The 22,708-nt window shown below is 40.5% G+C and overlaps 1 protein-coding gene across 2 annotated transcripts in view; it reads right to left on the bottom strand.

The window, feature by feature from the left end:
- Window positions 1-22,708, bottom strand: part of cdin1 (CDAN1 interacting nuclease 1) — a 165,626-nt gene that overhangs the window by 42,491 nt on the left and 100,427 nt on the right. For both annotated transcript variants that reach the window (XM_087990026.1, XM_087990027.1), the window contains one exon: window positions 21,786-21,851. In XM_087990026.1, the coding sequence (XP_087846152.1) occupies window positions 21,786-21,851 (66 nt within the window). The remainder of the gene's footprint in view (window positions 1-21,785; window positions 21,852-22,708) is intronic.

Raw genomic sequence — 22,708 nt, forward strand, 5'->3', positions numbered from 1 at the left:
AAAGCTAAATTGATTTTGCACTGTATAGTTGAATATCAAATTTACATAAACTAAACTAGCATTATTTTATTACTATAAGAACAGAGAATGAGTAACAGTTGCCCAATCTGTGAATGTTCTCTCTTCATATAGAATGTATAATTTAACTTAATGAATGGACTTAAATGTATTAATTCCCACAAAAGGTTCTGCATCAACAGTACTTGTTATCAAGCAAAAGTCCAAAAGACTCTATGGCTTCACGATGTCCATAGCCTAATTTTTCAATTTTGGCTGCCACACTGAAGAGATGAAATATGACAATATAAAAGCAAAATACAGTGAATGTTGGAGATCTGAAATATAAACAAAGTACTTGAAAAACTCAGCAAGTCTGGTAGCAACTGTGGATGTCGAAGCAGCATTAATGTTTCAAGTCCAATGACTTCTTCAGAACAGAGGAAAAGCCGAAAAAGTAAAAAAAACACAAAGAACCATGGGTGCTGGAAATCTGAAACACAAATTTCTGGAGAAACTCAGTAGGTCTGACAACATCTATGGAGAGAAAGAATTAACATTTTGGGTCCAGTGACCCTTCTTCAGAACCGATTATAGCAGGGAAAAGATTGATGTGTGTGTTGAGGATGATTTGGGGGATGAGGAGGAGTAAATGATAGGTAGAGATGGAGCCCAGGGACACAGTACAGTAGTTGGGCAGAAAAGGGAATGCAATGTGAAAATGTCCTGGATTTTAAGTTGTCGAAAAGGGAGAAATATCAAGTTGAATAAGGGCAGGTAAGGGAAAGGTTAAGATCAAAAGTGTTGCAGAAAAAGATGATAAAGAGAGTGTTAATGGCTCTCGAAGACAAAGCACAGATCTACAGACAAGGTGATAATGATAGAAGAAAAATGATCTCTGACTGTCAATCAAAATGAAGGATGGAGTTTATGATCTAAAGATGTTGAACACATTTTTGAGTCCAAAAAGCTGGAAAGTATCTAAATGGAACATCAGGTGATGGGCCTCTGGCTTGCACTGAATTTCACTGGAATATTAAAGTTGGTCTGGAAAGATAATCAGAAGAGCAGAATGGTGTAATGTAATGGCAAGTGATTGGGAGGGCAGGGTCAGTCTTGCAGACAGCGTGGAGGTTTTTTGTAATCATCCAGTTTGCATTTGGTCACCCCAGAGGATATAGGAGATAAAGGGGCAAGTATTACATCTTCTGTGACAAAACACAATAACTACCTCGATCTCACATTAAAAGAATGATTTGGAGATGCTGGTATTGGACTAGGGTGTACAAAGTTTAAAATCACACAACACCAGGTTATAGTCCAATAAGTTTATTTGGAAGCACTAGCTTTCAGAGGGCTGCTCCTTCATCAGGTGGTTGCCACCTGGAAAGAAGAATGGTTGTAACTTAAATTTAGTTGTTTCCCTCAATCCATACCTATCCTCAATCTCCAATAACTATTCACAATCACAGCTTGCCAGTTCTTTTAGTTAAGGCTTGTTACAACATAGGATAAACTCTCCTGCTTGATTTAAACCAGCAACACAGAAAAGATTTATCCCGTGCCGTCATCTGTGAAAATTCGAGAGGCCAAGAACTATTTAAAATAAAAATTAACAACTTTATTTCTTAAAGTATAACAGAGAATCATTAACTAACAACTATTTACAACTCCTTCCTCTAACCTACCTTTTACTTTCCCCTCTACAATACTGATCCGATAAAAATCCCAATTAAGATTTACAAAACAAAGCTTCTTATCTCAAAACCAGGCAGCGTTTGGTTCTTCTCTCTATTCTTGTCCTGTTTTCTTCTTGGGGATTCTGCTTCACAGGTCACTGATTGATAAAGATATCTTTAAGAGAGCTATTTTTCGGGCAGCCTTTACATGCTGGTGGCTTGGCAGGTCTCCACTCAACTGTTCAATTTTCCCTGGTCTTATATCCCCAAAGCATCAGATTATGTCAATGGCTTTTAAGATTGTCAATATACTAAAATTAAACTGGATTGGAGTTTGTTTTCTTTGGGGGGGGGGGGGTATAATTTGAACTGATTGGCCTAATTCAAATCTGCTTTTGTCTCCAGGCCACCAACTACCCCAATAGCTGGACCACATGTTACATTGTATCTTACTCATAACACTTAATGCTGTCAGGTCGTTCTGCTAACTTTTAACTCTTTTAAAAGGTACAATACACCCACATCTTGATACCATAAGAAAAAAATGAACCATCATAATGAAAAGATGGCTTAATTTTTTTTCTCTTCTTTTTAAACACATTAAAGTTATCTGTATGTTGGGGTAATGTAAAGTCACCTTAACTTCTTCTATATATATATATATATATATATATAAATAAAATAAACATTAAATAATACAAATCTCATCTAAACTTTATCAGTTAAATACGTGATAATGCATCTGCGATTGCATTCTTATGATATGCAACATACACGGTCTAAATAATCTCACATTCTTGTCCTTAAAGTGTTCTATGAATGTAAGCGGATTGTGATCCATGTACCCAATTGTCTCAGACACATTGGTCGTGACATACACATTAAAATGTTGTAAGGCCAGCACTAAACTCAATCATTCCTTTTCGATTGTGGAGTATTTCCTCTGGTGGATGTTGGTCCTCTTCGAAAAGTAACCAACTGGCAGTTCAATCCCATCCTCATTTTCCTGCTGGAGTAATGTCACTCACATCGATGGCAACTTTAAAAGGTTTTGAAAAGTTTGGTGTAGCTAAAACTGGTTTGGTGGTGAATATGGCTTTCAAATGGTTGAATGCCTCCTGGCATTGTTCTGTCCACTGAAACGTTGTGTTCTTCTTCAGCAAATCTGTGAACGGTTCCACTACATTGCTGAAGTTTGGAACAAACGTCCAATAGAATCTGCTGAGTTCTAAGAATCTAAGCACCTTTTTCTTCAAGGTTGGTCGTGGAAATTCCTTGATGGCCTTCGCCTTTGTGTTGTGTGGGGTCAACTTACATAACCAATGTATGTCCCAAGAACGTCACCTCTGCTTTTGTCAATTCAGTTTTAAGTTTATCACCAGTTTTGCTTCTCATGGTCATTCAGAGAGCTCTGCCAACTGTATCATGTGATCTTTCCAGGACTTCCTAAAGATCACAACATCGTCCAAATAGACTGCACAGTTTATTAAACCAGCCACAACTCTGTTCGTAAGTCTTTGGAACATGGCGGGAGCGTTCTTCGTTCCAAAGGACATCACTCAAACTGATATAGCCCATTTGGGGTCACAAACGCAGAAATTTCTTTTGCCGATTCAGATGAAGGTACCTAAGGATTAAGCCATAGGAGTGTTGTTTTATCGGATCAGTATTCCCTACGTCTACTTCGTGTACAATAGCATTAGTCCTCCCTATCTGATTCTTACATATGTCCCTATATTGCAGTAACAAATCTTTCAACTGCATTCTATGCTCCTGAGACAGATAGCTTATCACCTATGCCACTCCTCAAGGACTTCTTCATTTTTTAACCTATTTTGAGGCACATCCATACTCTGCGGGGCAGTAACTAACACCTGTTTCTCCAGTTCTTTCTCTCTGGTATAATATGGTTTCACACGACAATCTAGATACCTTTTCCCCCCTGTCATCTTTATTAGATAGTTCACCTGACTCAACTTTTTCTCAATTTGATCGGGACCACTAAACTTGGAAGGGATCTCCTATCACTGGTAACGGTACTAACACGTTATCCCATGGGAAAACATCAGATTCTCAGAGCTTTTATCTGCCACCTTTCACTCTGTACTGTGCCCTCTTTAGGTGTTTAGTTAACTCACCTACTCTACTTAATCTCTCCCTCACCTCCAATACATAATCTAAGTGTGAGATCTCCGACTTTGGTCCTGTCAATTTTTCTTTAATTAATTTCAAAGGGCCTCTCACTTCATGACCGAATATTAACTCGAAGGGAATAAAAGAAGTAGATTTGTTTGGGGCATCTCTAATGGTAAACAATACGAATGGGATACATTTATCCCAATCATTTGGGTAATCCTGACAGTATGCTCTGAACATGGTCTTCAAGATCTGATGCCACCTTTCTAAAGCTCCCAGGGATTCAGGATGATACGTACTAGATTTAAAGTGCTGTATATCCACCAAGCTATCCACAACCTCATTAAAGAGCCTCGCAATAAAATTTGACCCTTGGTCCGACTGAATCTCTCTGGGTAGCTCATGCTATGTGAAGAAAGCTACTAATTCATCTACCATCGTTTTTGCCTTGATACTCTGTAATGGAATTGTCCCCGTCAATATGGTAGACACATCCATTATGGTTAACAAGTACTGGTTCCCACTTTGATTGCATAGGTCCCCTCCTGAGAACTAAGTTATAACCCACATGAAAGGTTCTTCAAATGCAGGAATTGGCAACAAAGGTGTTGGTTTTATTACCGCCTATGGCTTACCTACTATTTGGCATGTATGACAGGTACAGCAAAAGTTAATGAAATCCTTGTGCATTCCAGGGCAATAGAAATATTTTTGGACTTTGGCTGGAGTCTTTCATACCCCTAGGTTACTTCCTACAGGTATTTCATGCGTTACCCATTAAAACTCCTGTCTGTATCCTACTGGCAAAACAATCTGGTGCACTTTGGCCCATTTCTCCTCTACACTAACCTGTCTCTATTTCCGTCGTAGGATTCGATCTTTCAGATAATAACCCTTTGGAATACTCTCTGCCTCCTTTTCAGAGTACGCATCCACATATATATCTTCAATCGTCTTGTCTTGCTGTTGTCAGTCCCTTTGCCTTTCAGGACTAAACACTTCTGTCTCTCTGCCTGTTCAGATTTTTCCTGCACCATTACGTTAAACAGGGTATCCGCTAACTTAACTTCAACTCCTTGATCTTCCTCTTTAGTTGATGCTCATGCTATGACCTATGACTGTGGGATCTGGTGACCACACAGTCTGGGAAAATACCAGGATATTGCTGTTTTAACTCCTCAGTTTCTTGGTCTTCTCCACCACAAGGTGTGTCACTCCTACCTTGGATCCTGCAAAATCATTCCAAAGAACAAACTGAATTCCTGGAACTGACACTCTGTCAATCACTCCCACTGTAACTTCCCCAGTTTTGAGTTGGCACTCCCACCTGATCTTACATAGGGGAGTGCTAAATTTCTGTCCATCTATCCCACAAATTACCACACTTTTGGGTAACAGATCAGAAAGAGTGTATATTTGCTCATCCCTTACTATCAGCAACTGGTTAGATCTTGTATCTCTCAAAATTATAACTTCTTGTCCTTCTCCCCCTTTTCTTTGAGTAAACTTTACCCACACAGGAGAATTTTTTGTAGAGATCAGGTACAAACTCCATACTCAGCCCCTGCCTAGGCTGTACTCTTCTGCAGCTTCTTGGGGTCTCCTTTACTACCTTCACTAACGCCACTGGCTTAGCTTCTTTTACCACATCTTTACCCACAGCGCCTTTCTATAACAAGCAGCACTGTGACATATCCGTCACGTTGAAATTCTGGCCGGAAACTGGTCTTATGCACCAACATGTACTCATCTGCTAGTTCTGCTGCCCTTCTCACTTCCTGAACTTTCTGTTCCTCCACGTGAATTCTTACCAACTCTGGAAGTGAGTTTTTGAACTCCTCCAGCAGAATAATCTCTTGTTGAGCCTCAAAGGTCTTATCTATTTTCAAAGCATGCACCCATCTATCAAAATGACTATGTTTAATTCTTTCGAACTCAACATAAGTCTGAGCTGGTTCTTTCTTTCCATTTCTGAACCGCTGTCTATATGCTTCTGGTAACAATTCATAAGCACTTACAATAGCCCCGTTTAACCTTTACAGAATCTCTTGATCCCTCATCTGAAAACACGGCAAATACTTCACTTGCTCTGACTACCAGTTTAGTCTGAACTAGCATTACCCATAAATCCTTGGATCACTCCATCTGCCTAGGCAATTTATCAAATGAAATACAGAAGGCTTCAACATCTTTCATATCAAAATATGGCAGAGTTTTGGCATGTTTGCATATATCACTGCCTTCTCTTTTAATCTCCATTCTGTTAACTTGACTTTACTAAGTTGCAACTTCTCAAGTTCAAATTTTCTCTTTTTGTCTCTCCCTTTCTTCTCGCTCTCTCTTTCTTTGCTCAGCTAAGACCTTTCTCTCTCTTTCTCTAACTCCATTTCTCTCAATTGTAGTTTAAGCTTTACTATCTCTACTGCACTTGTCTGTTTCTGATACACCTAAGTGTTTGAGTAACTCCCCTACAATCTAAGCTTTACTTTTGTCCTTGGTTAAACCCAAATCTAACTTATTTGCTAATTCTAAAAATACAGCCTTTTTTCTTTCCTTCTAAATTTTCTTGGCAAATTATAGAATAATCCTCAAATCCCAGAACCTCTTTAGCGATTTTAAGAACAATTTCTCACTTTTAATTTAATCAACTGGACCCCCAAATCTACTCAAATCAGTCAAAACCAGTTCAAATCCTGACAACGATCCCCCAAAACTGTTAAGACACAGGGTAAGCCTTCCTGCTTAATTTAAACCAGCAACATAGAGAAGATTTATCCCATGCTGTAATCTGTGAAAATTCAAGAGACCAAGAACTATTTAAAGCAAAAATTAACTTTATTTCTTAAAGTATAACAGAGAATCAATAACTAACAACTATTTACAACTCCTTCCTCTAACCTATCTTTTACCTACCCCTCTAAAATACTGGTCTGATAAAAATCCCAAACAAGATTTATGAACAAAACTTCATATCTCAAAACCAGGCAGCTTTCGGTTCTTCTCTCTATTCTTTTCTTCTTCTTGGAGATTCTGCTTCACAGGTTACCGATCTATAAAGGTACCTTTAAGAGAGCTATTTTTTAGGCAATCTTTACATGCTGGTGGCTTGGCAGTTCTCCTCCCCAACTGTTCAATTGTCCCTGGTCTTATACCCCGAAAGCATCGCATTGTGTCATTTGCTTTTAAGTTTGTCAATATACTAAATTCAAACTGGATTGGAGTTTGTTTTTTTTGGGGTATAATTTAAACTGATTGGTCTAATTCAAATCTGTTTTTGACTCCAGGCAACCAGCGACCCAAACTACTCCTGTAGCTGGACCGCATATTACATTGTATTTTATTCAGAACACTTGGTGCTGTCAGGTTGTTTTGCTAGCTTTAACTCTCTTAAAGGTATAGTACACCCACATCTTCAGAACAGGTTTTAAGTTGATACTTCATCAACAGCTTTTGCTGCACAGCAACTCTACATAAACATGTTCATCATTCAGTGAAGAGGAAAAGATTTTGATCTCACTTCAGGATTTCAATTTTAAGCAACTTACCCTTAACTTTAAGAATATAAATGAAGTTAAATCAGTTTGTTTACATTTATATTGGTACCTTAAAGATTTGAGTTGTCGCTCAATTTCTTTTCTACAATAAACAAGATCACAGGCTCTTGTAGTGCAGTAGTAGTGTCTCTACCTCTGGGCCAAGGAACCTAGGTTCAAGACCCATCTGCTCCAGAGGTATGCAATTATATATGTGATTGGGCTTGCTTGCCAGAATACAGATCAGAGGCATTAATAGGGGTTAAGTGTCAAAGCAGCTGTTAAAAGTCTTACTTTGGCTCTGTGGAACATTATTCCTCATATGGGTGAGAAAGGGCTCTCTAGGTCTCAGCCCTTACATTACATAATTGTCATACCCAGTCTACATGCTTCATCCACACCAACTCATGCCCTCTTCCACCTTCATGGCCTCTTATGCCTCTTACCCATCACCCTTTGCCCTTACACCCTCAATGCCAACTCACTCAGTATGCACAAGGGACAGTACTCAGGAGATTAAATAAAACGAAGGTGTGAATATCTATTTCAGTTTTCACCATAAGGAAGGAAAAACACTCTTACTCATTAAAGTCCATTCAAAATTTTAAAAGTCCAAGTATCTGCTCTCTTATCAAAAGAAACAAACATGCATTCATAACTCCACAAAGACAGATAATCCTTCGTTAACCCATTTAAACAATCAATCAAACTTCGGACATCTGCTGATGTAAATAAAGGTTGTTGAAAACAGCCAGCTGTTAATAATGTATAGCTATTGCGGTCATATCAACAAACTATTATAATGGAGAGCACAGTTCTTTTTCAGATTTAACTGACAAAGCTAAGTTGTCTTTTTTTTGAATAATTTCACTGCTTGACAGTTCTATAGAGTTTGTATGCACTTCATGAGAGTTTGTGTCTCTTTCATAAATTTGTGACGACCGCATTGCAAGTTAAGTCCCAATATCAAAAATGGTGTCTGCCAGATGGATACGGCGAGTTGGGGGTTTCCTGCCTGTGAGTTTTGTCCTGTTCCCTTTCTCATACCATTGAAAATGAGGTGGCATTTCTGCTTCTGGTTCCTGCTTATCGTTTTGAAATGAGTGTGAAGTCTTCAGGACTTGGTGAAAATCCCTTCCATTGTCTGTCTCAAGTTGTTGAAATCTTATCTTGAATTTCTGTCTAACCTAACAGAAATCACCACCATGGAAATTGTGAAAAGTACTATAGATTCAGTTTTCATTTAGTGTCTCGAATCTAATGCAACAAGACAACCAATCCTATGCAAAAGGAAAAATTTGAATAAAGAATTTTAATATTAATTGGTATGGAGCTCAAATGTGACAACACACTTGAAGATCTTAGTGAGAAAGGAAGGTGCAAATGAAATATGGATTGAGGGTGTGTTTTTTGTTAAATCAAAAGAATAAGGGTAAAAATGTTCAACACTGAGGGAAGATGACTAAGGAAAAGCAACTATTAATGATTTAGCCAGCACGGCAGTTAAGATGGGAAGTTAAATGTTCAAGAGTTGACCGAAGATGCTAGCAAGGTGACAACTCTCAGCACTTACTGATCCATCTCCTTGAAAACTGCCCTTATTGAATGGTAACTGTGAGCCAGTGGCCGAGTGCCCTTGAGCAGTGGTCTCTCTCATGAACTCACCTAGTTTGATAGGCAGTCATAGTCAGAGAGATATACAGCATGGGAACATACTCTTTGGTCCAACTTGTCCATGCTGACCAGATATCCTAACCTGACCGAGTTCCATTTACCAGCACTTGACCCATGTCCCTCTAAATCCTTCCTATTCATATACCAGTTACTTTTTAAATGTTGTAACTGTACCAGCCTCCACCACTTCCTCTGGCAGCTCATTCCATACACGCACCACCCTCTGCGTGAAAAAGTTGCCCCTTGGGTCCCTTTTATATCTCTTCCCTCTCACCCTAAACCTATGCACTCTACTTCTGGACTCCCCCACCCCAGGGAAAAATACCTTGTCTGTTTATCCTATCCATGCCCCTCATGATTTTACAAACCTCTATAAGGTCACCCCTCAGCCTCTGACGCTCCAGGGAAAACAGCCCCAGCCTATTCAACCTCTCCCTATAGCTCATCCTCCAACCCTGGCAACATCCTTGTAAATCTTTTCTGAATCCTTTCAAGTTTCACAATATCCTTCCAACAGGAAGGTGACCAGAATTGCACCTAATATTCCAGAAGTGGCCTTACCAATGTCCTGTACAGCTGCAGCATGACCTCCCAACTCCTGGACTCAATGCTCTGACCATTAAAGGAAAGCATATCAAACGCCTTCTTCACTATCCTATCTACCTGCGTCTCTACTTTCAAGGAGCTATGAACCTGCACTCCAAGGTTTCTTTGTTCAGCAACATTCCCAAGGACCTTGTTTTTAAGTGTATAAGTCTTGCTAAGATTTGCTTTTCCAAAATGCAGCACCTCACATTTATCTAAATTAAACTCCATCTGCCACTTCTCAACCCATTGGTCCATCTGATCAAGATCCCGTTGTAATCTGAGGTAACCTTCTTCGCTGTCCATTAGACCTCCAATTTTGGTGTCATCTACAAACTTACTAACTATACCTAGTTAAAAATCACACAACACCAGGTTATAGTCCAACAGGTTTAATTGGAAGCACACTAGCTTTCGGAGCAACGCTCCTTCATCAGGTGATAGTGGAGGGCTCGATCGTAACACAGAATTTATAGCAAAAATTTACAGTGTGATGTAACTGAAATTATACATTGAAAAATTGATTGTCTGTTAAGCCTTTCATCTGTTAGAATACAGTGATAGTTTCACTTCTTTCATGTGTAAATCACAAAACCTTTTTTTAAAGTTGCATTCTCGGGTTAGCTGTTAACAATGGTGATAGCTAGACAATATGTTGACGGTGTTAGCCCCCTGTGTTCTTTGTCTATGACCTGATGTTTAGATTGATTCTAATCTAAAAAGTGAGATAACAGAGTTTTACATAAATTCATGCAGTTTTTGAGTTCAGAGTTCTACATGAATGTATGCAGTCCAAATCATAACTATACCTACTATGTTCATATCCAAATCATTTATATAAATGACGAAAAGCAGTGCACCCAGCACCAATCCTTATGGTACGCCACTGGTCACAGGCTTCCAGTCTGAAAAGCAACCCTCCACCTCTTCCCTCTGTCTTCTACCTTCGAGCCAGTTCCGTATCCAAATGGCTATTTCTTCCTGTATTCCCTGAGATCTAATCTTGCTAACCAGTTTTACATGAGGAACCCTGTCAAACGCCTTCCTGAAGTTGACATAAAATCACTCCCAATACCTGTGAAAAGGCCTAATCTGGACTCAGCTCTGTCCTACATAATGCTGAAGTCAGCTGTGTTGAAAGACCTTACCACTGTAGAGGCTTGTAAGCTCTAGATGTGCAGGGCTTTGCGACACAGTCTTGTGAATCTACACAATTCATCAATAAATTAATTAAGATAGACAAAGAAATTCAAAGAGAGCTCTTTGATGGCCATATTGAAACTTTGGTTAGGGTGTACGAGTTGTATGATCACACATACTGCTCTGCCCTCATCAATCCTCTTCGCTACTTCTTCAAAAACTCAATTTTGTGAGACATGACTTCCCACACACAAAGCCATGCTAACGACCCCTAATCAGTCCTTGCCTTTCCAAATATATGTAAATCCTGTCCCTCAGGATTCCCTCCAACAACTTGCCCACCACCGATGTCAGGCTCACCAGTCTATAGTTCCCTGGCTCTTCCTTACCACCCTCCTTAAACAGTGGCACCACGTTAGCCACTCTCCAGTCTTCTGGCACCTCACCTATGACTGTCGGTGATACAAATATCTCAGCAAAGGGCCCAGCAATCACTTCCCTAGCTTCCCACAGAGTTCTAGCATACACCTGATCCGGTCTTGGGGATTTACCCACTTTTATGCGTTCCAAGACATCCAGCACCACCACCTCCGTAATATGGACATTTTTCAAGATGTCATCATCTATTTCTCCACATTCTATATCTTCTATGTTCTTTTCCACAGTAAATACTGATGCAAAATACTCATTTAGTATATTTCCCCCCATCTCCTGCAGCTCTACACATAGGCTGCCTTGCTGATCGTTGAGGGGCCCTATTCTCTCCCTAGTTACCCTTTTGTCTTTAATGTATTTATAAAATCCCTTTGGATTGTCCTTAAACATATTTGCCAAAGCTATTTCATGTCCCCTTTCTGTGCTCCTGATTTTCCTCTTAAGTATACTCCCACTACTCTTATACTCTAAGGAATTACTTGTCAAATATTTGTCAAATATTAACCAAAACCTCATTCTCTAGTCATCCAGCATTCTTGATTGACCTTCTGCTGTAAATGTGTCTTCATGCTTCTGCCTCAACATACAACTCGTACGCCCTAACCGAAGTTTCAATATGGCCCTCAAAGAGCTCTCTTTGAGTTTCTTTGTCTATCTTAATTAATTTATTGATGAATTGTGTAGATTCACAAGACTGTGTCGCAAATTCCTGCACATCTAGAGCTTACAAGCCTCTACAGTGGTAAGGTATTTCAACACAGCTGACTTCAGCATTATGTAGGACAGAGCTGAGTCCAGATTAGGCCTTTTCACAGGTATTGAGAGTGATTTTATCTTGCAATAGATAGTCTGCAGGCCACCAAGTAGCCCATTGAATTTTTGTTCAAAATCCAGTTAAATGTTACAGGAATATTTTGAAAGGAGCTGCTCTACCAGTTATAGGTGCTTCTCTGCCCAATTGCTCCTGTAGGCTTACAAGTAATCCTATCAGCACTAAATGCAGGACAAGAACAAGCTAAGATTGGAGGAGCACAACTCATGCACTCTCACTCAGTATGAGGCCTGGATGCATGATAATATGTCTGCAGGACTGGAAAACAAGGAGGGAATAATAGTGGAGTAGTTGTCATCAGAATGAGATTTCTGCTGCTATGGGTGGAGCAACTGCGAGTTGGGCTGCCATGACATAGTGAGGGGTGCCTGAGAATGGAGCTGCCATGCCAAAGGTGGGGGAGTGGGTGTGGGGTCTGAGAGCTTGCTGCCTTGGGTTGAGAGAGGAGATAAACATCTAGCTGCCAGAGGGGAGGAAATGTGAAGTGGACCAAAGCTTAGCAAACAGCATTAGCAGATGCTTGAAGGGCTGTTTGTTTTTCAACTTCCAAGGTAGTGAGCACTGGGAGAAATTTAACAAACTGTACAATGAAATTTTAACAGTGATTGGACCAGCTTCAGATATGTTCTTCACGACAAAAAAAAAATTGAGTTTTCCAAAGGCTAGTTTTCCAGGATGTCAGTATTTTCCCATTGATAAATGGGCACTCCACCAGGGTGGACCAGTTTTTCAGCAACAACATGTGACGTAGTCCTTTTTCATTCCAAGAGGGGGCAAAATGAGCAGGGAAGTTCGGACACGTGGCCCCACTGTTGATTGTGCTACTGGTTGGGGGATGGATATGAAAATTAAGAGGAGCAGCAATTGGAGCAACATCACAACCTGGGACACTGATTGGCTGAGGGAATGACTGGGTAAGTGAGTGGCTGGCACGTTGAGTTGGTGATGGGCTGATTGGGTTTATAAGGGGCTGGCTGGGGGAGTGAGTGAATCAGTAGCTTGTTGCGTAAATAGGTCAGGCACTGGCTAAGGGGCTGGCTGGGTGAGTGAGCAGACTCACTCTGCCTTCTCCTCCCTCAAAGCAGGCTTGGGGTTGGAGGGGGTGAGGGGGAGCGGGGAGGTGGTGAGGAAACCTGAAGCTGATAGACAAAAACAACTTCCAACTCTCACCAAATTCATGTGAATTTCACAAAGGCCAACTTCAAATGTGTTCCACCAGACATGAACGAAGGTCAGTGTTAGTTAAACCCAACTCCTTTGCTTCATCTTAGTCCCACCCTCCCCTTGATGGTAAGGACCAATGGCTTCATCTTTTTCTCTTTCTCTGCTTCATAACCAAAAGGACAAAAATAAAAAAATTGCTCGTCACTTGACTAGCTCCTTAAAAAGAAATCCCATTGCTACCTGCTGTGGTGGGATTCGAAACCATGTGACCATAACATTGGACTACATCTCTGGTTATAAGTTCAGTGACAATTGTTATGAGCCAACTCATTCTATGACTGAACAAGTCAAATCCCAAACTGAAATCTGGCTCAACAGGTTATATTTTTGTATTTGGTTTTGAGGAGGTGGTATTCCACAGAAATACTAACACCCAATGCTACAGACTTGATTTTAACAATAAAACAGAAGCTTATAACACAATAGAAATGAAGAATAAAACAAACTGGATTATTTTCACAACAGTTTAAAGATTTTGAAACACATGGCAAAGTACAATCCCTAAATGCTCCTTTCTAGTATTCAAACTGGAGAGAATTTCCTTCTTTAATTTTTCTTCAGGGTTTAACTTCATGGTGGCTTCAATTCTCAGTCTTGAGAATCTTCAAACAACTTAGCTTATAATTACTCAGTTTCGAACAATTCCTTCCAAGTTAGCGAACACCTTAACACTTCTGGTTTGGAACTTTCGAACCAACTCCTTACACCTATTTCTAACAGTTCTAAATGGTCTCCCTTTTTCAGAAGTAACCGTCTCTCATAGCCAGTTCTAGCCAAGACATCTGCAAACCTAAAATCAAAAGGGCTTTCCTGAAGCTTTGGGTGTTCCTCTTAGTCAAAAGAAATTATTCCATCCCAGAAAGAGTCTAATGCACAACTGCTTATTCTATTCATTAGTGTAAAACTCACCAAATGAAATAAAACCCTGATCGCTCTCCCGGAAGTTTCTCTCACACACTGTTTTAAAAGAAATCATCATGGGTATTGCAATATTTATAAGTTAATCAATAAACCACTTTCTCATACACAAATGTAGCCCTTGTAGAACCTAAACCAAGCATCAGTGAGCAGATTATTGCTGCACAAGTGTTTCTCAATCACACTGTTGACTACACCTTCCAGCACTTTATTGATGATCAAGAGTAGACTGTTGAGGTAGTAATTGATTGCATTGGATTTGTTTTGCTTTGTTTACACTGGACATACCTGGACAATGTGCCACATTGTTGGTTAAATAACAGTGCTGTAACTGTATTGGAACAGTTTTACCATAAAAGCAGTAAGTTCTGGAATACAAGATTCCAATACTATTGCTGGGTGTTAGAACAAAAAATATTATATCACAGGAACAGGCCCTTCTGCCCTCCAAGCCTGCACCGATCCAGATCCTCTATCGAAACCTGTTGCCTATTTTCTAAGGGTCTGTATTCTTTTGCTCCTTGTCTAGATACATCTTTATTGACACTATCATGCCTGTCTCTACCACCTCCGCTGACAACACATTCCAGGCATCCACTACCCTCTATGTAAAGAGCTTTTTGTGCATATCTCCCCTAAACTTTTACCCTCTCACATTAAACTTGTGACTCCTAGTCCTCTACTCTGAGAAAAAGCTTTTGCTATTGACGCTGTCTATATGTCTCATGATTTTGTAGACCTCAATCAGGTCCCCCCTCAACTTCCATCTTTCTAATGAAAATAATCCTCAACCTCTCCTCATAGCTAGCACCCTCCATACCAGGCAATATCTTGGTGAACCTCCTCTGCACCTTCTCCAAAGCATCCACATTGTTTTGGTAATGTGGCAACCAAAACTGTACGCAGTATTCCAAATGTGGCCGAACCAAAGTCTTATGCAATTGTAACATGACCTGCCAACCTTTGTTCTCAACATCCTGTCTGGCGAAGGAAAGCATGCTGTATGCCTTCTTGACCACTCTATTGAACCTGTGTTTCTACCTTCAGGGAACAATGGACCTGAACACTCAGATCTCTCTATACATCACTTTTCCATTTACTATGTAGTTTGTTTTTGAATTGCATCTTCCAAAATGTATCACCTTGCATTTGTCTGGATTAAATCCATCTGCCATTTCTCTGCCCAATTCTTCAAACTACCTATATTTTGCTGTATTCTCTGACAGACCGCTTCACTATCTGCTACTCCATCAACCTTAGTATCATCTGCCAACTTGCTAATCAGACCACCTATACATTCCTCTAAATTATTTATGTATATTACAAACAACAGTGGTCCCAATGCGACTTCACCTTCTCCATCAGCCTACCATGGGGAACCTTAACAAATGCCTTACTGAAGTCCATGCATATGACATCATCAGCCCTTCCCTCATTAATCAACTTTGTCAATTCCACAAAGAATTCTATTAAGTTGGTATGACATGACCTACCCTGCACAAAATCGTGTTGCCCATCACTGATAAGCCCATTTTCTTCCAAATGGGAGTAGATCCTATCCCTCAGTATGTTCTCCAGCAGCTTCCCTACCACTGACGTCAGGCTCACCAGTCTTTAATTACCTTGATTATCCCTGCCATCCTTCTTAAACAAGTGGACAACACTTCCTCCCTCCTTATGCCAAATTGACCTAGAGTAATCAAACATCTAGGAGGAGAAAGTGAGGACTGCAGATGCTGGAGATCAGAGTTGAGAGTGTGTTGATGGAAAAGCACAGCAGGTCAGGCAGCATCCGAGAAGCAGAAGAATCGTCGTTTCGGGCATTCCTAATGAAGGGATTATGCCCTAAACATCGAATCTCATGCTCCTTGGATGCTGCCTGACCTGCTGTGCTTTTCCAGCAACACACTCTCAACTCTGATCTCCAGCATCTGCAGTCCTCACTTTCTCCTCCTAGTTGTTTGATTACTCTTGATTCTAATCAAACACCTATTCCTAACTTCAAAATCCATTATGTCCCCTCTCATTGGTGAATACCAATGAAAAGTGCTCGTTAAGAATCTCATCTATTTTCTGACTCCACACATGCCTTCCTACTTTGCCCTTGAGTGAGCCAACCCTTTCTCTAGTTAGCTTGTTGCTCCTTATATACAAATAAAACGCTTTGGGATTTTCCTTAACCCTGTTTGCTAAAGATATCTCATGACCCCTATTAGCCCTCTCAATTCTTCATTTCAAATAGGTCCTACATTCCCGAAATTCTTCCAAAGCTTAGTCTGTATTCAATTGCCTGGACCTTATGTATGTTTTTTCCCTCTTTTTCTGTTGTCAGCAACTCATAGCCTTTGCAGTATCCAGTGACTCCAGCCATTTCTTGATATCACATGAAATGAATGACTCAGTGGTTAACACTGCTGTCTCATAGCACCAAGGACCTGGGTTTGATTCCACCCTCAGGCAACTGTCTATGTGGACTTTGCACATTGTCACCATGTCTGCATGGGTTTCCTCCCACAGTTCAAAGATATGCAAATTAGGTGGATTGGCCCTGTTAATTTGCCCATAGTATCCAGGGATGTGTAGGCTCGGTGGATTAACCGTGGAAAATCAGGGTTACAGGAATAGGGTAGGGATGGGAGACTGGGTGGATTGTTCTTTGGAGGGTTAGTGTGGATTTAATGAGCTGAGTGGTCTATCTCCACAATGTACTGATTCTATTTTCAATTAATTAAATTGGTTGAAGATTGGCATGTGCAATGCTGGGGACCTCTGAAGGAGGTCAAATGGATCATTCACTTGGCACATCTGGCTTCAGCCTTATTTCTGCATTGATGTGCTAGGCTCCCTATTGTTGAGGATTGGGATATTAGTGGAGCCTCCTCCTTCACCATCACTCTTGACTAGAAATGGCAGGATGGCAGAGCTTAAATCTGTGGTGTAATTTCACTCTATCACTTGCTATTTGTTGTTTGGCACACAAGTAGTCCAGTTTTGTCGCTTCAGCATGCTGGCACTTTTTTTTTTAGGTATGCCTAGTGCTTCAGCATGCTGGCACGTTTTTTTTTTAGGTATGCCTAGTGCTGCTCCTAGAATGCCCTCCTGAACTCTTCTTTGAACCAGGGTGATGGTAATGGTCGAGTGGCGGAAGTACTGGGGAATGAGGTTGCATACTTCTGTTGCTAATGGCCCAGATTGCCTCATGGATGCCCAATCTTGAATTGCTAGATCGATTCAAAGTGTATACAATTTAGCTGGGCGATACTACCATGTGGTACCATAATGTATTCCTGCTGTGAAGACACGACTTCACCTTCACGAGGACTGTGCAGTGGTCACTCTGACTGATATTATCATGGACAAATGCAGATTTGCAGGAATGAGCTGAAGTGCTATTTTTCCTTCAACTTGGTTCCCTCACCATCTGTTACTGACCCAGTCTAGTAGCTATATCCTATAGGACTTGACCAGCTTGATCAGTGGTGGTGCTGACAAACCTCTCTTGATGATGGACATTGAAGTCTTCCACCAACTGCACATTCTGCACCACCTTGTGTGCTTCCTCCGAATAGTGTTCAAATCAGAGTTGCACTGATTCAGCAGCTGAGCAGGAGACAATACCTGGTAATCAGCAGGATGCGTCCTTGTCTGTTTGACCTGATGCCATGAAATGTCATTGGATCTGGAGTCAAATTTGAGGATTCCCAGGGCAACTCTCTCCCGAATGTATCCCACTGTGTGGCCAACTCTGCTAGATCTGTCACACCAATGGAACAGAACATACTGCAGCATGGATATATCATGGTTATGTCTGAAAATTGTCTGTAAGGTATGATTCTGTGAGCATGACCAGGTTAAGGCTAGTTAATGAGACAACGCTCTCAAATTTGGCACTCGTCTCCAGATGTCAGATAGGAGGCCATTACAGAGGGCAGTTAAAAGGCAGTGTGGAGGCATGTGTAAGGTAGGCTAGACCAGGTATGGGTGGCATTTTCCTTACTGAAGGACATTAATGAACCAGATAGCTTTGTCTGAAAACTGAGAAAGATTTCATGGCCATTAGACTTTTAATTTCAGATTTTTACTGAATTTAAATTCCACCAAATGCCATGATGGGATTCAAACCTGAGTCTCCAGTACATTATCTGGGGCTTGGGATTACTCGTCCATTGGCATCACCACTAGATCATCATCTCCCCTTATCTTCCAAAGAATGATTGCAGAGATGAATCTGAACTGCCATGCATCCTTGACAAGTCTCTATAATATCAGAAACAGCTTCCAAGATGAAGAAGTACATTAAAGTGTCGTGAGACTTAATATGCACAGCAACATATATGAATAGGAATGAGATGAATGATAACTATTTAGTTTTGCTTGTTTTGATTAAATGAGAATGTCTGTTGACAAATTTAATTAAGAGAGGTCTCCTCTTCTCTTCAAATTATATGAGATCATGAATACCCATTTAAACCACTGAATCTACAGACAGAGCCACAACCAGACTTACTGAGCTGCTCTTACATGATACAACTGTCAATAGGAGTTGGAATTCTTCTGACTTGATTTCAGACAATAAAACAAATTTTAATAGGTGCAGTGGACAATGAACCTTGTATTGGTACCTGCACGCGAGTAGCCAATTAGAATCCACCAGTGTGAATACCAGGTTTCTTGTAATCTTTGCTCTTCCAAATTTATATCTAGTTTTTAGGGATGGTGATTGCGATGGACCTCTTTTATTGTGGAATAATGCAGACAAGCACAAACTTGACAAGTATTGACCACTCAATAGCTTGCTTGAAGATTCTGAAGTCTAAAGTTTGGGTGAAGATTTGTAGCTCGGGTGCTCGTTGTTGTGGTTCTGTTCGCCGAGCTGGAAGTGTTTGTTGCAAACGTTTCGAGCCCTGTCTAGGTGACATCCTCAGTGCTTGGGAGCCTCCTGTGAAGTGCTTCTGTGGTGTTTCCTCCGGCATTTATAGTGGCCTGTCCCTGCTGCTTCCGGTTGTCAGTTTCAGCTGTCCACTGTAGTGGCCGGTATATTGGGTCCAGGTCGATGTGTTTGTTGATGGAGTTTGTGGATGAGTGCCATGCTTCTAGGAATTCCCTGGCTGTTCTTTGTTTGGCTTGCCCTATAATGGTAGTGTTGTCCCAGTCGAATTCATGTTGCGTGTCGTCTGCGTGTGTGGCTACTAAGGATAGCTGGTCGTGGCATTTCGTGGCTAGTTGCCACACACGCAGTCGACAAGCAACATGAATTCGACTGGGACAACACTACCATTATAGGGCAAGCCAAACAAAGAACAGCCAGGGAATTCCTAGAAGCATGGCACTCATCCACAAACTCCATCAACAAATACATCGACCTGGACCCAATATACCGGCCACTACAGCGGACAGTTGAAACTGACAACCGGAGGCGGCAGGGACAGGCCACTATAAATGCCGGAGGAAACACCACAGAAGCGCTTCACAGGAGGCTCCCAAGCACTGAGGATGTCACCTCGACAGGGGACGAAACGTTTGCAACAAAAATTTCCAGCTCGGCGAACAGAACACAACATTCTGAAGTCTGCTGATGAATTTTTGGCCATGTCACATAAATCCGTGACAATACTAAGAAAGAAAGCACCTCTGACAATGCAGCATACAGAAACAGGAAAAGGCCACTCAGCTCTTTGAGTCTCATATGTTATTTAATTAGATCACATCTGATCAGAATTTCAACTTTCTCCATAGTGCATGATACTGAATTATTATACCAAAGTCTTTAACTAGCTTTTGAACTATAACCACCTGTGCCTTGGAAACCACAGAATTCTCTGCAACCTCAAAATAAAAATGCAGCAATAACTAGACCTGAGCCTGTTGAGGCTTAGGTCTAAGATGGAATAGATATTAATGATGATTTGTTACATACCAATAAATTCAGCTGCATGAAAGATACCTCGTGTTTAGATAGTAATAAGTGCTGACGAAAGGTATTCTTAAAGTTGCAATTTTAAAAGTGTTCTTGTCAATGAAAACATGGAAAAATCAGGAAATTCTGCGATATTCATGCATCAAATCTAAATTCTGTGATGAAGGGCGTACATACACACACACTTGGAATTTGGATTTCCGATTAGTAGCATATGGGTGCTAGGTTTTTTTTGTGAAGAAGTTTAAAAATTAACAAGGGCAGTCCTCCCAGAACACTTACTTAAAACCAGTATATGTCAGAGAGCAAATGATTGCAGGGACCTCTAGATTGCTAATGGAGTGTCTTTATGGTGTAGCATTTGTGACAGGAGAGAGAAAAACCATTGAGTCTTTAGCTTCAGCATAATCTAGGATGATCATTCTCTTTTAATTCAAAAGCACTTGGATTCAGTTCAAAGCAGATGCAACTGAAGACTCAAATGAATATAGGCTCTCCCAGAAAAGGTCACTGTTGAGAACAGTGAAGGAAATAATTATCTCAGTGAAACCTCCAGACTAGCAGTGTTTAGTTAGAACTCTGCAGACTTTTAAAATGAGAAACTCTTAAGTATTCAGTTACTAGAGCGGTCAAGCCCTCATGACCAGAATTGTGAAGAAGCAGTAAAGTCCAACCTACAGAATCAATAGAAAAGGAAATGTGTCTAGAATTTTGATCTAGTGTGAAGTGACAGCATAGAGAAGAAGATGAGATTTCATTTTGTGTGTAGTTTGAAATCTTTTAAATGATGTTATATTGGGTTTGCTGGATTTAGTTTATTTTATTTTTATGAGAAACTTACATTTTGTTGTTTCGAGCAAAACTGCAGCCTTGTGTGCTTTTGTTTCAGTGGAAGACAGCCACATTAAATTAATTTATTTAAAAAAGTACAACATTTCATACTGAATCTACTATGTCATGTAGTAACATCAGCTGGGATCATAACAAGATGCCAATGTGAACAAGAAAGAAAATGCAACCAAAATGACATGGCAACTTTTCATAATTGTCTTGCCAACAAAAATGTGACCTTTTTTTAGTTAACCTGTTTTGTTCTAATATACCTGTTCAGAGATATTAATACACACCTCTGGAGCAGGTGAGACTGAACACAGGTCTTCCGGTCTAGAGAGAGGGGCACTATTCACCTGATAGCAGTTATTCCAGTGACAATGATTTTCCTGCTTTATTAATTCTTTCAAAGTGGGAAGACTTGAGGTCATGGTAAACAGATTATATATACATGCATACATATATATCAGACACCAAATATGGACATTAAGATCAGGCAACAACCTCTTGTGCTTGATAGAAAATTTGAATTTTACACTGATTGCAAACTAATAGTGCAAGAAATGGAAAATAATTCAAAGGACTCTTCAGGCCAAGAGTCTGAAAATACACAGTGCAGAGAAAGATACCTCATACAATAAGCTTGGCAGCAACGTTAGTATAAAAACTGCGATGGGGGATAGAAGGAAAACTAAGGATAATAGGGAACAAGAAATGAGCTCAGATTGGCTGCAGGCAAAGTATCAGAGAATCAAAGAGTCAAAGCTTCATTGTGATTTCTCCCATGGGATTTGATAACTTAGTAATTATGTGTAGAGTACAGTACATAAAAAAAATACACTTTTCATAATTGTATGATTAATTGTAAACAAGCAGAAACTTACCAACTGGTACCTCTAAAATTATGTCAGGAGTTTTGTCATAGCCCTTAGCACGCAATTGATCTTCATCTGTACAAATAAAGCAGAAGGGAAATAGAAGTAGAAGTGAATGTAGCAATGCACTGGTGCATGATTCCATTCAATAGAATTCATTGGTATTCAGCTTATAAACAAAAACACCAAGAATAGGTTACATCAATACAGAAACAAAATGTCTTCATAATGGACATGGTGCTTTTATTAGTTTAAAATTTAATGAAGAACTAGTTCTAATAAATGAAAATAGAGGGCCTGATACAGTGACTAGGAGAAAGAGAGGACTGCAGTGGTTGGAGATCAGAGTCAAAATGTGTGGCGCTGGTAAAGCACAGCAGGTCAGGCAGCATCTGAGAAGCAGGACAGTTGAAGGGCTTATGCCCGAAACGGCAACTCTCCTGCTCCTCAGATGCTGCCTGACCTGCTGTGCTTTTCCAGCACTACATTTTTCGGTCCTGATATGGTGACCCACTAAATATACAAAATAACTGTTAGGGGTGGGACGGTGACTCAGTGGTTAGCATTGCTGCAACTCCAGGAACCAGAGTTCGATTCCACTCGAGTGACTGGCTGTGGGGAGTTTGCACATTCTCCCCGTGCGTGCGTGGGTTTCTTCCAGGTGCTCCAGTTTCCTCCCACAATCCAAAGATGTGCAGGTTAGATGCACTGACCAAGCTAAATTGCCTATACCGTCGAGGGATGTGCAGGCTAGGTGGATTAGCCACGGTAAATGCAAGGTTACAGGGATTGGGTGGATCTGGGTGGGATGCTTTTTGGAGAGTTAGTGTGGACTTGTTGGGCCGATTGGCCTGCTCTGACACTATAGGATTCTACTCTATTCTAACTTATGCTTGTGTGAAACTTTTCATTTGGAAAAAATTACATAATGA

Source organism: Chiloscyllium plagiosum, unplaced genomic scaffold, assembly GCF_037043375.1.
Source record: "Chiloscyllium plagiosum isolate Xiang-an unplaced genomic scaffold, Cpla_swu_hap1 HiC_scaffold_8, whole genome shotgun sequence".
Lineage (NCBI taxonomy): Eukaryota > Metazoa > Chordata > Chondrichthyes > Orectolobiformes > Hemiscylliidae > Chiloscyllium > Chiloscyllium plagiosum.